Raw genomic sequence first — 18,691 nt, 5'->3', positions numbered from 1 at the left:
CATATGTAAACTAACGTTGTTTATTTTAGTGACGTCATTCCCATAACGTCAGGTTTGAGCACTATCTCTCAATTTGCTTGATTTATTTACTGTGTAAAACCGGCTTGGTGGATAATTTTCAAAGTTCTACTGAGTGCGGACACCACCATCAACAATTGACATAGAAGAAAGGAACATTTAAACAAGAGCAAAGAAAGAATACTAAGAAGAGGAAACGATTAGCAACCCGCCAAGCCGTGAACAAAGGAAGTGTACACAACAAAGGAACTCTCAAAGGAACTATAGGAACACGTAACAGAAAACAAATTAAACAAAGGAAAGACTTGGAGCGGAGGAGCAGACTAGGACAAAAACAAAAGATAAGTCATCATTCAATGCTAGACGCAATTTAAGTAGAAGAATGCAAACTAGGTTCAAAAATGGCTCTATTCAATCCAAACACGCAAACACACAAGCCACCAAACAACCCTATCAACAAATCAGTAAAAATAATGGATGTATCACAACTCTAAAAAGCACAAATAAAGCATGTAAAACAAATAAGATTAACGCAAGTAATACCAACCACAGCAAACTCCAATTCAACCAACATCACACTGGGACCCCAAATTCTGGTCACAAACACAGACCAAACAAACCACATACCAGCATACATAACTAACTCCCCCCATCCCACCAACAGAAACTACTAGAAATACAAAAATACACTCCAGGGAACAATATAAATACAATGCCAATAATATCACCAATCCTCTTCAAGGAAGCGGAAAAACCACACACAAATGAAGATACAGACACCACTATTCCAAACCTAGCAAATGAATTTGACAGTAACCTACTTACCTTAAACTCCCCACAATTAGACCACATAACCATAACCAGCACCCCAAAATTCACCAAAAATAAAATAACCAATCATAGAAACATGCAAACAAATCATCAACAGGAAATCAAGCAAACAACAATAAATCAAAACATTAGGAAATTAGCTATACACTCAAGCCAAACTCCTGGACGATCTGGGATAACAACACCAAGGGAACCGCCAACCTATGGGAACAAATCCGATGAATTAGACACTACCAAACAACCCAGTAACATCACTAATAAGGCAACCAAAAGACCCAAAAGAACCCCAAACCACAAAAACACATAGCTAGGTAAAGGCAAGGGCCCGCTAAAACCCCAAATCACCCCCTACAAGTAATGTTAACTCAAAACAGGAAATAAACAACAACAGAACCCTAAAACAAAATACACAATTATCATTCCATCGAACACACCATATACATAAACAGCAGGTGCAACAGAATTACTAGTCTAAGTACTAATAGTATTATGACAGCACTGGCCAAAATTCACACTGGACAATTAAAACGGATAAGACCAAGTCGAAACTACATGATCGTCCAATGTAGCACAATTCAACAGGTGGAAAAATTCATCCAAATTGAAACTATAGGTCCAATAAAGATCAAAGTAGAGAGACATCATATCACTCGAAGGAAAACACTTCGAACTCCAAAGACAGTGAAACCACAACTAATCTGGCTGAACCCACTAAAACCACTATCTTTAAAAAAAAACAGTAATAGCACTAAACGGATACAACAAGGACATAAGCAATGACCTCCTACTTCATAAACTGACAGCAAATGGAACACAGACCACCAAAGTCTATCGTCTAAAAAATCACAAGGAACAAGGAACAAACAAAGCAGTTATAGAGGCCACCGAGCCAATACCCTCAATAATAAATCTAGGACAGTCAGGAGTGTACCATAAGCTGGAAAACTAAATAAATAGGCCAAGATTTTGCACCAAATGCCTGCACTGGGGACACTATGCCCTCAGATGTAGATTCAAACCAAGATGAAAGTACTGCGGAGGTCCACACAAAGAAGAATACCAAACAACTAAACAAAAATGTGCTAACTGTAAAGAAAAACATTATCCTAGATCGGCAAAAGGCGGATTTTGCAATAAAAGAGAAACAAATAATGGACTTAATAAACAAAAAACATCTCACCTACCATTCTGCCAAAAACATTATCTGTAAAAACAACCTCAACACATCAAAATCTACCTCTGAAACAATCAATGAGTACCAAAACTCTCCACACAGAATCAGAAGGGAAAACATTGTACCACAAAACATGCCCTCAAATCAGGAAACACAAGAACCAAAAACAACCAACATTGTAACAAACCATGACCACCCTGATAACACTACAGATACAAACAAAACTGTCACCCCAAACATCCCCAAACCTAACACACACACCAACACAGAATTAATACAGTAATTAAAGAACCTAACGACAGGAACCCTAATACAAGATCTCAATAGCATAATGAGAACCCTCAAAACCATTTTCACCATACTAGCTGATTGGACCACAAGACTAACTGATAAAGACAACGTCAAAAATGAATAGTACAAAAAATAATAAAATCACCATCTGGTAATGGAACTGCAGAGGAATCTGTACAAAAATCAGAACTGCAGAACAAAATGAATAATACTGCCTTAAAACCAGACGTAATCTGCCTACCTGAAACCCTAATAACACAAGAACACAAACGCATGCCCAAACTACAAGGATATAACCAGGGAATCTTTAAAAACAGACCCAAGAGGCAGAAAGGGGGAGACTAGCAATTTTTTTGATGGATACACTAATATACTATGAAATAATAGAAGTACCCCCTAACCTAAACATCAATGATAGCATCGAAATAATGTCAGTAATGACAAACATAGGAACCACAAACATTCAAATAATAAATGCATGCGACCCAGGGGGTACCTTCTGCCCTACCAACCTAATCTCACTAAGGGCAATCACTAATAACAACAACAACAACAATCTAATTATCTGTGGCAACTTCAACGCACACAGTGAATTATGGGAGGTAAAAAGAAAGATCAAAGAGGGAAAATGGTCGAAAAATGGATAACTGAGAACAATCAGGTCATCTTAAATGACGGGTCGAACTCTAGATTAAACCCTGAGGATGGCACTCTCTCAGCCGTAGACCTAACCATCAATACCCCAAAATTGATTCAAATCACATATTGGTGGGTGGATCAGGAAGATACGTTAGGAAGTGACCATTTCCCCATCACAATCAATATTCAAACAAAAACTCAAAACATTCCAAACGAAACCCCACCTAAATGGAGGTACCAACAGGCAGACTGGGACCAATTCCAATTATTACTAGCTAGAGTAAATCCAGATAACTTAGAAAGCCCATATATTCAGTACCGGCGCCAGACCCGGCCAGACTATCTGGCGCCCTAGGCAACGTTAGATTCTGGCGCCCTCTCCTCCCCGGAAAATATCAATTTCAGAATTTATAAACAAACATTTTCTTTTAAAAATGCGCCCCCTGAAATCAGCTCCCTAGGCGGCTGCCTAGTCTGCCTATATATATCTTTATATTGCTGGAAGTAGATAGAATTTTTGGTGCGTTTATATTTACTTAAGGCCCTTTCTTGTCTTTATGTGCTACAGTGCACTGTTTAGTCCACCAAGGTACAGGGTTTTTATTTTGGATATTAGTTGTCTTTGGCATGCATCGGTTAGCTGCTTCTATAATTGTGTCTGTTATGTTATCATAATACATGTCAATACTTGGGCTTTCTAAGTTATCTGGATTTACTCTAGCTAGTAATAATTGGAATTGGTCCCAGTCTGCCTGTTTGTACCTTCATTTAGGTGGGTTTCGTTAGGAATGTGTTGAGGTTTTGTTTGAATATTGATTGTGATGGGAAAATGGTCACTTCCTAACGTATCTTCCTGATCCACCCACCAATATGTGATTTGAGCCAATTTTGGGGTAGTGATGGTTAGGTCTATGGCTGAGAGAGTGCCATCCTCAGGGTTTAATCTAGTGTTCGACCCGTCATTTAAGATGACCAGATTGTTCTCAGTTATCAATTTTTCAACCATTTTTCCTCTTTGATCTTTCTTTTTACCTCCCCATAATTCACTGTGTGCGTTGAAGTCGCCACAGATCATTAGATTGTTGTTGTTGTTATTAGTGATTGACTTTAGTGAGATTAGGTTGGTAGGGCAGAATGTACCCTCTGGGTCGTATGCATTTATTATTTTAATGTTTGTGGTTCCTATATTTATCATTACTGACATTTTTTCGATGCTATTATCGATGTTTAGGTTAGGGGATACTTCTATTACTTCATAGTAGATTAGTGTATCTATTAAAAAAATTGCTAGTCCACCCCCTTTCTGCCTCTTGGGTCTGTTTTTAAAGATTCCCTGGGTATAGCCTTGTAGTTTGGGCATGCGTTTGTGTTCTTGTGTTATTAGGGTTTCCTGTAGGCAGATTACGTCTGGTTTTATGGCCGTATTATTCAGTTTGTTCTGCAGTTCTGATAGGTTTTTAAAGATTCCTCTGCAGTTCCATTACCAGATGGTGATTTTATTATTTTTTGTACTATTCATTTTTGACGTTGTCTTTATTTGTTAGTCTTGTGGTCCAATCAGCTAGTATGATGAAAATGGTTTTGAGGGTTCTCATTATGCTACTGAGATCTTGCATTATAGTTCGTGTTGTTAGGTTCATTACTTCCTGTATTAATTCTGTGTTGGGGTGTGTGTTAGATTTGGGGATGTTTGGGGTGACAGTTTTATTTGTATCTGGAGTGTTATCAGGGTGGTCATGGTTTGTTACAATGTTGGTTGTAGTTTTTGGTTCTTTTGTTTCCTGATTTGAGGGCATGTTTTGTGTTGCAATGTTTTCCCTTCTGATTCTGTGTGGAGAGTTTTGGTACTCATTGATTGTTTCAGAGGTAGATTTTGGTGTGTTGGGGTTGTTTTTACAAATAATGTTTTTGGCAGAATGGAAGGTGATGTGTTTTTCGTTCATTAAGTCCACTATTTGTTTCTCTTTTATTGCAAATCTGCATTCTGCCGATCTAGGATAATGGTTTTCTTTACGGTTAGCACATTTTTGTTTAATTGTGTGGCATTCTCCTTTGTCTTGACCTCCGCAGTACTTACATCTTGGTTTGAATCTACATCTGAGGGCATAGTGTCCCCAGTGCAGGCATTTGGTGCAAAATCTTGGCCTATTTATTTAGTTTTCCAGCTTATGGTACACTCCTGACAGTCCTAGTTTTATTATTGAGGGTATTGGCTCGGTAGCCTCTGTAACTGCTTTGTTTGTTCCTTGTCCCTTGTGATTTTTATCTCATGAAAAAACTGTAGCAATCATATTCACCCCCAAACGAAATAACAACCTAATCTATCCAAACTTCTATATACAAAATCAATTAATCAAATACGTAACAGTAGTAAAATTCCTAGGAATGTTCTTTGACAACCACCTCACATGGAAACAGCACATTGAACAACTCACCCAGAATTGTAACAAAGATCTCAATTTACTCAGGAAATCACAGGGACTGACTGGGGATCCAGCCAGGAAACCCTCCACACGATATATAAAACCCTAATCAGATCAAAACAGGATTACGGTTGCGAAGCATATAATTCGGATAAGCAACCTGTACTACAAAAACTTGACACTATCCAGAGAAAAGCCTTACTATTATGCATAGGAACACTCCCCTCAACATCATTAGAAGAACTACAAACACTAACAGGAGTACTACTATTACAATTACGTAGGCAAAAACTGCTCCTCCGATACTCCATTCGATTAGATACCCACCCAGACAACCATCCCACCAAAATAGCTATAAACAAGTGTAAAGTTGTCTTCAAACCCAAGATCATACCCACCACACCAAGTGGCAAAGTAATCCTTGAACTAAGAGAAAAGATACCACTACTAAAAAACAAGTAACAAACAATACAGACCAGGACAAATCACCATGGTTACAAAAAACACCAAGGATTAACATTGAAGCTACTAAATTAGGCAATAAAGAAGGACAAGAAAACTTACTAAAACCTGTAAACGAAATCAACCAAAAATATCCGGGCTATGTTAAAATATATACCGATGGATCAAAAACAAACAACCCACCAAGAACAGCAGCAGCAATAGTCATCCCTGAATTCAATATACAAACGGGATCCAGATTACCTGACTATTGCTCCATTTACACCACTGAATTCTGGGCTATACCTGAATCACTACAATGGATCAAAGATAACCAAATACCTAAAGCAGTCATTATAAGCGATTCCCTAAGCGTTATCAAATCGATCCAAAATCGCAATACACACTCTAGGGAACAATTCCTCGACAGAGCATGCCAATTAACCGACGATATCACCACAGCACATCAATTAGTCGAGCTCATGTGGATACCGTCGCACATTGGAATCTCTGGCAACGAAACAGCAGACAAAGTTGCACAAACAAAACTAGGAGATCAAAACTCTGTCAAGCTTAACTATAGCTCTACAGAAGCAATAAGCTTCGCACAAACATATATAGACCAAACATGGCAAGATTTTTGGAACTCCTCCACAAATGGTAAAAAGCACCATGAAACCCATAATACCGTAGATAGGAACATACAGCTACCTAAGGGTACCTATTTAGAACAGAAAACCATAAACAGGATAAAACCTGGAAAAACTAAACTAGCAAGCAATTTTCGAAGGTTTATAGGACCCAAACCAGCAACCACTGCCTGCTTTAACTGCCACACCACCGAAGATCTACACCACGTATTCAATATATGCCCAAAATATCAACCCGCTCGGAAAATAGTTATCAAAAACCAAAAAGAGATTGGATCACCACACACATACCCAGAGTTACTTATGGACTCTAATTAAAAAAAACAATCAGCATATAAAAATATAAATAAATTCATAGACTCAGCAGGACTTAGGAACAAAATATAATTACTATCCCCACAAAACCAAAAGACCCAGTAACTAGCTAAATAAATTTAGAAGCCACCACATAAAAACCCATAACATATCATTCAATTTTATAAAAATATTAATAAATAATTCACTTACGAAGCACATATCAAAAACTAAGGAAACCGCGAAATCGGATGTCCTAGATATCCTTAACGAACCGAGTAATCAGCTAGGACTCCGGTCTTAAATGTCCTTAACGAACCGTGTAATCGGCTAGGACTCCGGTCTCTTGCTAAATAAAGTATAAATAACATTCAATCTCTAGAAACATTAATAAATAAATAATTTAAAGAGGCAATATCTAAAAATTAATAAATAACATAACGTGGGAAGAATACACTAAACACCTCGGCTAGCAATACCATAACAACCTTGAAAATCTCTCTTCATACATGATTTGTACTAACAACCTCTATAAACAGCATGGAACAACCCCCGCCCCCTCTTTTTAGAACATCTTAAAAGAAATAAAAAAGACAAAAAAAGACAAAAAAAAACAAAAAAAAAACAAAACAACAACAACAACAGGCAAATGCAACAAGAAACCAGCGATGTGAAAAGCAACCAGGACCGTTCCCGAGCTCTCCCTCCCACTAATGACAGCCAACCATTCGACTGTAAGGGACCTTTATGGACCCACAGATTGTAACCAAACTATCAGGGTTCCTTGAACCCATAAAAGCCTGGGGGAGGTGGCACCATTCCCTTCCCCAGGAACAACTAACAGGCTTCGATGCAGTCAGAAAAAAAGTGGCACATGCACAATTGTGCGCACGCCACTATAATTAAACTCAACAACAACAACCTCGAATAGTTCACAGCGATAACTTTTCATGTGCAGCGAAAAATCGATCGGGATGGCAGAGCTGAGTGTAGAATCGTGTTCGAGTATTTAGATTTTAGAATCGCGCACGGTCACGAATTTGATCATCTGTAGGATCTCATAATTGATTGACTTATCTCGTTCGCGCCTGTGGAAAGTCCACTTACATTCCAGGTACTCTCTCGGCCTCCCTCTGACGACAACATAAGCGAGTTATTCGCGGGGAGACCCCCAGATGGTCTTCGTCCGTTATTGGGCCAACTACGATAAGCGTGCAGCGATGCTGGTGTGATCTCGAATGTGCGGGCGATGATGAAAAGTGTCGGGAAGATCACATATGAATCAGGTTTTTTACAAGATCGTGATCATTGAGGTGACAATCGGGGTTGTGTCTGCAACAGCACGTTGCTTGAGTGGCATCGATTTCACTTAAAACAGGTGTCGCCTATGAACTAATAATCATTTAACGCGCATTTATCATATACATCATCGATGTCATCGGTAAGTTCGTTCATTAGCGGGCGAAACTTCCCTGGGTGCATGATGTCGTTGGTGATCAGCAGCTAAAGCAGCTACATATGTGACTTATAATATAAATAATATTATCATACAGGATAGAGATTTATTAATCTGTACTCTACGGAGATTGGAACCCAGGACCGCGGGTAAACGGTACCTATTGCCTTGCCTGTACACACCAGCCCATACTCCATCACGACTAAAGCACACATCACCAAACATGATACAAGTGATTCGGTGTTATATGTCCTCGTGTGTAGCAGACACACTAGCATGACGACCCAATAATTATTTCTCATCTATCTACACAGTCATTGGGGATTCCTATGAAAGAAATCGAGGTATGTATGATTAATTTGATTAATTAAAGAGAATTATAAGTATACACCAGACAGAACGGGAAGTGCTATCCATATATATATATATATATATATATATATATATATATATATATATATATATATATATATATATATATATATATATATATATATATATATATATTTGTGTGTGTTTAGACGAAATAAATAATTTCATTAATACAGAAAAGCTAAAAATATTTAGGAAGCATTAAAGAGGAACCATGTAAATAAATACAAAACTGCATTCATGCTTTGTTCAGATTCAAGAGTAAGAGGTCGATTGATATGGCTTATAAATACGTCTCGACCTGAAGGACTCCATAAATCCCTACAACGGCTGAAACTCGTTCTTTCCGCTGACTCGGAACAAAACACGAATGCAGGTTTGTGTATATCTCACGTGACTTTCTCACAATCGCAAACTATATCACATTAGAAAGTAAGAGTGGAATATATTCACTGACTGTGTGGTTTTGGTTTTGACTTACTTGTGCCCAAGTTCATGAGCGGGAATGTAGAAGTTTAAGATGAATCTTTCTGCAGACACCGCACACCGAAGGTTGCTTTTGCAAGCTCCACTTATATATGCCATTCCAGTAACATCGGTTTTCGTCTGTCTGGATAAAGCAAAATTTACGTCAAAAGTTATATAATCAGAATTATATAAAGTATGATTTAGTGCTTGATATTTACACTGGTTAGTTTCTCATCGCACCCTATTCTGTCCATTATGTTTTTATATATGACAATTGTCAAATAACGGTCAATGAGCCATGCCAATGAAAAATATATTAAACCTAAAATGACATTTTACGTTACATCCAGGTTGAACATTCTCGTTGCACCTAGAATGATATGCGATTAGGGATGAGAAGTAATAGGTTCTGATCACCACAGTTAGCTTCATTATGCCTTAGAAGGAATATTACAACATATACTAGTAAGTCACCCCGTCAAAGATCTAGAAATATCAGATGACCCACTATTTTTTAAAACATGGGCAAATTCAATGTATATGTCAAAAGGGGGCCTAGGTTATAGTAGGATGTAAACAATGAGTTAGTACTGTTACATTACAAAACTGATTTCACCAAACTAAACCCAAAGATATAACATTCTTTTCAGAGAAAGACTAAACGTGTTTTGTTTATATACAATACTTGCACGACGCTATCTCAGGTATTTTAAGTCGGAGCTTGTTACACATGCAGAAACGCTGTCTAGATTTTACATCGCGGAAACGTTTCTGTTTTTGGCAGAACTCGTGTATTTCATGTCATCTGTGTAAAAAATAATATGTAAAATTACATGTCCTTTTCTTACTCTATTTTTGGTGGGTCTTTTAATGGTATAATTTGGAAAATCATTTTTCTCTTTTGCCTTTCTACCGCTAAATTAGAAGAGTCATGAACAATTTGCTATCATAAAAATACCCCTGCATAGCACCCTTGGGATAGAGATAAATCTATAGTTAAAAAGGTACATATCTCTGAATGGCTGAATATTTGCAAAAACGCATATCTTCTTAGGATAATAAAAACAAATATTAGGTCTAACAGCAATCGACCAAAAGCTTCAAGCAGTGCATATTGATTTTGTCTCTGTTATAGTCCTGATAAAATATTTTGTTTACAGATAAAGGCTGTTATTAAAATGCATTATCGATTTTAACTTGTTAAATTAGTCCAAGATCTTGAACATATGACCCCGTTTGCTAAGTCCTACATAAACTGGATATTGGATGCATATACCTTGCCTATGATCAAGTCGGTCCAACGTCTTGATATGACAAAACTATTGGACAAGCTTGATCAAAGTCTGATATGAAATACAGCATAACTAATGCGCTGACAAAACCAGTCAATTAGATCCAATATCACTTGATAAAATATGTGTTAGCGACACTCATGGTCATACTTATAAAAGATCTTGATTGCATTTGCATATTTAATCTTAGACAAAAATCCTATGATAAAATACAGTTTCCAGAGCGATGAAACACCCAGTCAGATGCAAGATCACCTTATAAATATGTGTATGTCTTGCTCATAAATAAAACCGTAAGCATCATGATGATATTACTTCTTAAGCATGTGTGATCAAATCAGATAAGAAATAAATCCCATCAAGTAGCTCCTGTACAGAATCAACATATCGATAGGTGTTTCTCTTGCTCATGGCACCATACATAATATATCATCATATTATTAAACCTACCTACCAAGTCTTATAAAAACATAATCAGAAATATATTGGCTAAAGATATGAAATGCTCAGGCATCCAGATGTATAATTATCTGATTCAAAGGCACAAATCTTGCTCCTAATTAACATCATCCAACGCTCTTGATGACGTAAACCTATTTTACCATTTTTCCTCAAAACTGGAAAATAAATACAGTATTTAGAATAGTAACATGTACATTTAAGTCCCACGTACACGTGGATCCCATTTAGTATTTAATGCAAGACCTTGCCCATATAAGTTGTTGTTTGAAGTTTGTTCAAATGCAGATAAAAACATATATGACATCCACAGAGGTAACATGCTACATTTATCTCATTAATATTAATGGCTCTTTGTCCTTGCCTACATTCCAAGTATGCTTCGAGCGCTTTCATCATTATTAGACCTATATAAAAAAATCAATAAGAAAATCCAATGAAGCGAAGGTGCACCAGTAATTACAAAGTCTTTAACACATATTACAAAAGTAAAAGAATAACAACTAGTACCTTGCCAGATACATTTCAACGTGCAAAAGCGATAGCTTTCTTTAACACAGAAGAAAAAGAGGGTTCAGGGATATAATGTCAATATTATAAGTTATTTCGAAAGCGCGTGCCCTATTCAACTGATGCGGTAAGTAAATACTGCATGTAGTCTATTTGTTGTTGTTGAGTTTAATTATAGTAGCGTTCGCACAATTGTGCATGTGCCACTTTTTCTGACTGCACCGCAGCCTGCTAGTTGTTCCTGGGGAAGGGGATGGTGCCACCTCCCCCAAGCTTTTATGGATTCAAGGAACCCTGATAGTTTGGCCTCAATCTGTGGGTCCATAAAGGTAACTACAGTTGAATGGTTGGCTGTCATTAGTGGGAAGGAGAGCTCCGGAACGGTCCTGCTTGCTTTACATCGCTGGTTTCTTGTTGCATTTGCCTGGTGGTTTTGGGGGGGGGGGGGTTTCGAGATTTTTTTTTTCGAGAATTTTTTTTTCTTCTTCAAAATGTTCTAAAAGGAGGGGGGAATTTCTATGCTGTTTATAGAGGTTCTTAGTAGATATCATGTATGAAGAGAGATTTTCAAGGTTATTATGGGATTACTAGTCGAGGTGTTTAGAGTGTGTTTCCTACGTTATGTTATTTATAAGTTTTTAGATATTACCTCTTTAAGTTATTTATTAACTGATGTTTTTAGAGATTGAATGTTATTTATACTTTATTTAGCAAGAGACCGGAGTCCTAGCCGATTACACAGTTCGTTAAGGACATCTAGGACAGGAATCCTAGCTGATTACTCGGTTCGTTAAGGACATCTAGGACATCCGATTTTGCGGTTTCCTTATTTCTTTATAGGTGCTTCGTAAGTGAATTATTTATTAATATTTTTATAAAATTTAATGATATGTTATGGTTTTTTATGTGGTGGCTTCTAAATTTATTTAGCTAGTTACTGGGTCTTTTAGTTTTGTGGGGATAGTAATTATATTTTGTTCCTAAGTCCTGCTGAGTCTATGAATTGATGTATATTTGTATGTACTGATTGTTTATTTTTTTTATTAGAGTCCATAAGTAACTCTGGGTATGTGTGTGGTGATCCAATCTCTTTTTGGTTTTTGATAAATATTTTCCGAGCGGGTTGATATTTTGGGCATATATTGAATACGTGGTGTAGATTTTCGGTGGTGTCGCAGTTAAAGCAGTTAATGGTTGCTGGTTTGGGTCCTATAAACCTTCCAAAACTGCTTGCTAGTTTAGTTTTTCCAGTTATTATCCTGTTTATGGTTTTCTGTTCTAAATAGGTACCCTTAGGTAGCTGTATGTTCCTATCTACGTTTTTTTGGGTTTCATGGTGCTTTTTACCTTTTGTGGAGAAGTTCCAAAAATCTTGCCATGTTTGGTCTATATATGTTTGTGCGAAGCTTATTGCTTCTGTAGAGCTATAGTTAAGCTTGATAGAGTTTTGATCTCCTAGTTTGGTTTGTGCAACTTTGTCTGCTGTTTCGTTGCCAGAGATTCCAATGTGCGACGGTATCCACATGAGCTCGACTAATTCATGTGCTGTGGTGATATCGTCGATTAATTGGCATGCTCTGTCGAGGAATTGTTCCCTAGAGTGTGTATTGCGAATTTGGATCGATTTGATAACGCTTAGGGAATCGCTTATAATGACTGCTTTAGGTATTTGGTTGTCTTTGATCCATTGTAGTGATTCAAGTATAGCCCAGAATTCTGTGGTGTAAATGGAGCAATAGTCAGGTAATCTGGATCCCGTTTGTATATTGAATTCAGGGATGACTATTGCTGCTGCTGTTCTTGGTGGGTTGTTTGTTTTTGATCCATCGGTATATATTTTAACATAGTCCGGATATTTTTGGTTGATTTCGTTTACCAGTACAGGTTCTAGTAAGTTTTCTTGTCCTTCTTTATTGCCTAATTTAGTAGCTTCAATGTTAATCCTTGGTGGTTTTTATAACCATGGTGATTTGTTCTGGTCTGTATTGTTTGTTACCTGTTTTTTTAGTAGAGGTATCTTTTCTCTTAGTTTAAGGATTACTTTGCCACTTGGTGTGATAGGTATGATTTTGGGTTTGAAGACAACTTTACACTTATTTGTAGCTATTTTGGTGGGATAATTGTCTGGGTGGGTATCTAATCGAATGAAGCATCGGAGGAGCAGTTCTAGCCTACGTAATTTTAAGGGTAGTTCTCCTGTTAGTGTTTGTATTTCTTCTAATGATGTTGAGGGGAGTGTTCCTGTGCATAATAGCAAGGCTTTTCTCTGGATAGTGTCAAGTTTTTGTAGTACAGGCTGCTTAGCCGAGTTATGTGCTTGGCAACCGTAATCCAGTTTTGATCTAATTAGGCTTTTATATATCGTGAGGAGGGTTTCCTGGTTGGATCCCCAGTCAGTCCCTGTGATGTTCCTGAGTAAATTGAGATCTTTGTTACAATTCTGGGTGATTTGTTCAATGTGCTGTTTCCATGTGAGGTGGTTGTCAAAGAACATTCCTAGGAATTTTACTACTGTTACGTATTTGATTAATTGATTTTGTATATAGAAGTTTGGATAGACTAGGTTGTTATTTCGTTTGGGGTGAATATGATTGCCACAGTTTTTTCATGAGATATTTTGAAACCCCATTTGTCAGCCCATCTCCGTATGTTGTCTAGGCTCTGCTGGATTTCTTTAACTACTGTGTTATTGGCAGGATTTCCATTCCTCCATATGCCACTATCATCTGCAACTTGTAACAAGTTTATTTTTGTGGAGGCTACATTGAGGTCAAGGTTGTTTACCATTAGGTTAAATAGTAGGGGACTTATTACACTGCCTTGCGGTGTTCCATTTTCAAGTGAAAATTCTTCCGAATGGGTGTTGCCTATTCTTGTGGTAATTTTCCGGCCTGTGAGGAAATCGCCAATCCAGTTGAACAAGCGTCCAGTTATTCCAAATTGGTTTAATTTGGCCATTAGTCCATTGGTCCATACTAGGTAGAACGCTTTATCTAGGTCTAGAAAAACCGCTATGAGGTTGCAATCGGTTTTCCTATGTGCGTTAAAAGTGAGTTTGATGTCTGTTTCCAATCTGAGAAGTTGGTCAGTGGTGGACCGTTTGTTCCGAAAGCCTCATTGATTTATGGAGAGTAGGTTATTAGTTTCTAGGTGGTGTTTTAACCTATTTGCGATTATTGTCTCCATTATTTTGCAAATATTGTTTGTAAGGGAGATGGGCCGGTACGAATTTATGTTGTTGGGATCTTTACCTAGCTTGGGGATTGGTATTACTATGGCCTGTTTCCATTTGGTGGGCAGTTGGCCTTTATCCCATATCCTATTAAAGAGTTTGATTATGGCTATTGTTATATTGATAGGTAGTTTTTTGTAGATAATGTAACCTAACTGATCCTTACCAGGGGATGTTTCGTTTTTGGATCGTAGGGCTATCTTCCATTCATGTACTGTGATGTCGCTATTTAGGTGAGATTCTTTTGTTCCTCGGTCTTGAAACATTTGAGGTTGGGTTCCCTCCATTAGTTTTTTGTGTTCTTGAAAGTTTTTGGTGCGATTATTGTTGCTACTCATGTTCGAAAAATGCTTCGCTAGGAGGTCTGCCTTATCTTTATTTGTTATGGCATTTTTAATTTTTGGGGCTGAGGTAGTTGCTTTCCCTTTTATGGCTTTTATCTTGTCCCATATTTGTTTTGTGTTTGATTTTAGACTCAGTTTAGGGCAAAAGGTTTGCCTTAGATTAATTTTAGCAGTTTTTATAGTTTGTTTTAGTGCTTCTTCTTTATCTTTATATTGCTGGAAGTAGATAGAATTTTTGGTGCGTTTATATTTATTTAATGCCCTTTTTTTTGTCTTTATGTGCTATAGTGCACTGTTTAGTTCACCATGGTACAGGGTTTTTATTTTGGATATTAGTTGTCTTTGGTATGCATCGGTTAGCTGCTTCTATAATTGTGTCTGTTATGTTATCATAATACATGTCAATACTTGGGCTTTCTAAGTTATCTGGATTTGCTATAGCTAGTAATAATTGGAATTGGTCCCAGTCTGCCTGTTGGTACCTCCATTTAGGTGGGGTTGGAATGTGTTGAGTTTTTGTTTGAATATTGATTGTGATGGGAAAATGGTCACTTCCTAATGTATCTTCCTGATCCACCCACCAATTTGTCTAATACCTAAACAGAAGTGATTGTTGTAGAAAGTCACCGGACATTATGACGTTTGTTGCAAATATTAGATCACAAACTTGTCCTAATCATTCTAAGTCGCGCGAGACTTCGTTTTAATTTTCTCCTTATTTGTTTAAACAGCTTGCTATATGTAATGAATTCCCCAATACACAATTAACTGCAGATGATACAACTTTGTATATATCTAGTGTTGATACTGAGGTTATTCCAGCATTATTAGATGTAGACCCTTGACTGAGTTTGAAGAAGGGAAACAATAAAATAAGATAGTAATAAATGAAGGTACGTCAAAATGTATGCACTTAGGATATCAATAAAAATACCTAAATTGTAGAACCCAATACTATTTCTAACAATAAAAACCAACTGTTTAGACAATATAAAAGATTATAAACGTGTATGCATATCAACTGTCGATATTATACAATGGAACGAAAATTCATAATATTTGAAAGCACTGATATCCAAAATTGATATACTCAAAAGAATCAAGAAATAATTGCATACAGAAAACTCGCATTCAACCCTGCATAGGGCACATTCTTCCAACTTTGGATTACTGTTCAAATATATGTAGAAACAGGGACAAATCTCAGCTTGACAGGATTTACAAACGTCCAAAGTGGCAGCACATATGTTTTTCATGCATTTATTGATAATTCAACAAAATCATCGTTTACAGAACTAAAATGTCTGATAATAAATGAAAGACTTGATTTTAAGGCCTACATGGGACTACATCATTGTATACCTGGGATTTGTTCAGGCCTTACTCACGACTTTACACTTTGATATCAACATAACAGAGAAAATTTCATCTACCCAAACCAAGAACGGAGCAATCTAAGAAAACTTCCAGTACTCTAAGACAGTTCTTTGAACGTAGCGTAAATTTTGCAGAAATATTATAGTATTTAAGTAGAGACATATTTACCACGTAAGTGTTGCTGATGGATTATAAGAGAGTTAGTATTTACAATTCTAATAGATTACAATAAAAGTCTGTATTTATAATGTTACTAGAATATGATGTGCTTATAATGCTACAAGATCGTAATAGAAGTTTATATGAATAATTATAACAGATTGTAATAAAAGTTCGTATTAATAATGCTAATAGATTACAGTATATTTTAGTATTTATAATGCTAACAGAGTATATTATAACTTAGTACTTATAATGCTAATACATTTTAAGTTCATATTTATAATGCCAATATATTATAATGTAACTTTGTATTTATAATGCTAAAACAGGTTACACGACATAGTAATTACTAATAACTTTGTATACTATAAATTAGTATACTTTTTCATTATTAGACTCTTAAAGGAGAATAGACCTATGCTAAAAGATTCGCCCCTCTCTCTCTCTCTCTCTCTCTCTCTCTCTCTATATATATATATATATATATATATATATATATATATATATATATATATATATATATATATATATATATATATATAACGTGGGCATGTGAGAAACATTGCCAGTAGCTTCTCGTTGGTCGGTGGTACTTCCCGGGGTTTCCCAGGGTTCTTCCTCCACCTGTTATACTGGCTGCCATGTATAACCTATATTGTGCTGAAAATGGTGTTAAACCCAACAACAACAATAACAACAACAACAACAACAAAAGCATATATTCAAAGACTGACCAGAAATAGAGCTTATAGAGAGTAAGCACGTCCATCAAGAGATAAAGGGCAATAACTCTAACGAAACCTGCAGAGGGCATGGTTTGTGGTTTGTCAATACGCACATGGTCATGTTATGAACAAACTATTTACCAAGCTTCATTGCAATTCTTGAAAATCTGCCGGATGAGTTGTTATAAATAGCTTGTAACATTTACTGTTACAAGACAAAAAGGGCAATAATAAGATATATGTCAGGAGCAAAGTGGTTTGCAGACACGTTCATCTTTCAGGTGATGACCATAATTCCAAGTTTCATGGAATCCGTTAAAAAACTGCGACTTTAGTTACGTAATAAGTGTCGACCAGAAGAATAGATGAGCGGATACAAGGATTATGAGTTTAGGTATAAAAGAAAGGTTTAAGAGGGAAATGAAAGGTAATTTAAGCAATGGTTTTACATGTCACGTATATACTTCAGTTTCAATGCAATTATCCTGTTTTTGTTGTCTTAAAAAGACTTTTTGTATCAACAAGTTAAATATGTTCAAGTTTACAAATAAATTTAGACGAAATAATATTAATGCAACATTTAACCCAGATCTAATAACGTGCAATTAAGTTTGTTTTAAGGACGGGTATTATAGTAGGCTGAAACAATGGAAAACGTATGCGTAACAGTGATTGTTACGCATGGAAACACAAACAAAATTATTTAAATATTCCTTATAATTGTACTAAACTTTATCAGTCAAAAAACTATTTTACTTTTATGACAAATAGTTCAAAGGACATTATCGTGAGACCCAAAATAACGATGGTTCACATTTTATGGTAATTTTGAAAATTGCAGCCTTTGTTTCACATGCAAGGAAAATTGTAAAATATTTTAAAATTATCTTTGGTGGAAGTCATTTTTATATGTTAATGTTTATCGTAAGATATGAATGAAACTAAACATTTTCAACAGAATATGTCCTTACTCAGTATATTACCAGTCTGTTATCTTAAAACAAATACGACGAGTGTCTTATGTGTTATTTGAATCCAGGAATACGTTTCGAAGAGAAGCTTCATTATATTTTCTTCTTTTAACATAGGGTTAGAATATATTTTCTGAGTACTTCTATGTATCATGCATATATGGAGATCCCCTTAAGAATTATGAAAAAGAGTTTTGCCAATTTTACAGATTCAGTCGTGATAATATATATGCTGCATCATATTTAGAAAATCGTGTTATTTTGTCTTCTTTGAAGCAATAGGTCACAATATGTTTTGTCAACACATCGATATCTTTATTCAGGGTATCAACTTGTTGTAAGCAAGACATAATTCGTTAACACCTATCTTCTATTCATTATTTCAACAATGCACAACTGTTTCTTCTTGTGGAAAATATGTCAAAAAAGTCTGTTTTGTAAAGCTGCCTATGCCCTCCTTTGTAATTATAAAATAGTTTTTCTTTTTTAACAGATCTGATCGTATAACGAATATTTCAAATAAGAACCACTACAATGTTGTTGTTGTTGTTGAGTTTAATTA

The 18,691-nt window shown here is 36.2% G+C and overlaps 1 protein-coding gene across 1 annotated transcript in view; it reads right to left on the bottom strand.

Annotated features, from left to right (window-relative positions):
• The window catches only part of LOC149799162 (A disintegrin and metalloproteinase with thrombospondin motifs 16-like), a 119,433-nt gene that overhangs the window by 67,998 nt on the left and 32,744 nt on the right, over positions 1 to 18,691 (bottom strand). The window contains exon 10 of the mRNA XM_089958145.1: positions 9,071 to 9,199. Coding sequence (XP_089814271.1) covers positions 9,071 to 9,199 — 129 coding nt within the window. The remainder of the gene's footprint in view (positions 1 to 9,070; positions 9,200 to 18,691) is intronic.

The sequence above is a fragment of the Sinohyriopsis cumingii genome, chromosome 5 (assembly GCF_028554795.1).
Source record: "Sinohyriopsis cumingii isolate HCF-2022 chromosome 5, ASM2855479v2, whole genome shotgun sequence".
Classification (NCBI taxonomy): Eukaryota; Metazoa; Mollusca; class Bivalvia; order Unionida; family Unionidae; genus Sinohyriopsis; species Sinohyriopsis cumingii.
Note: the sequence above shows the minus strand (reverse complement) of the source record. Positions and strands in the feature narration are given on the sequence as shown.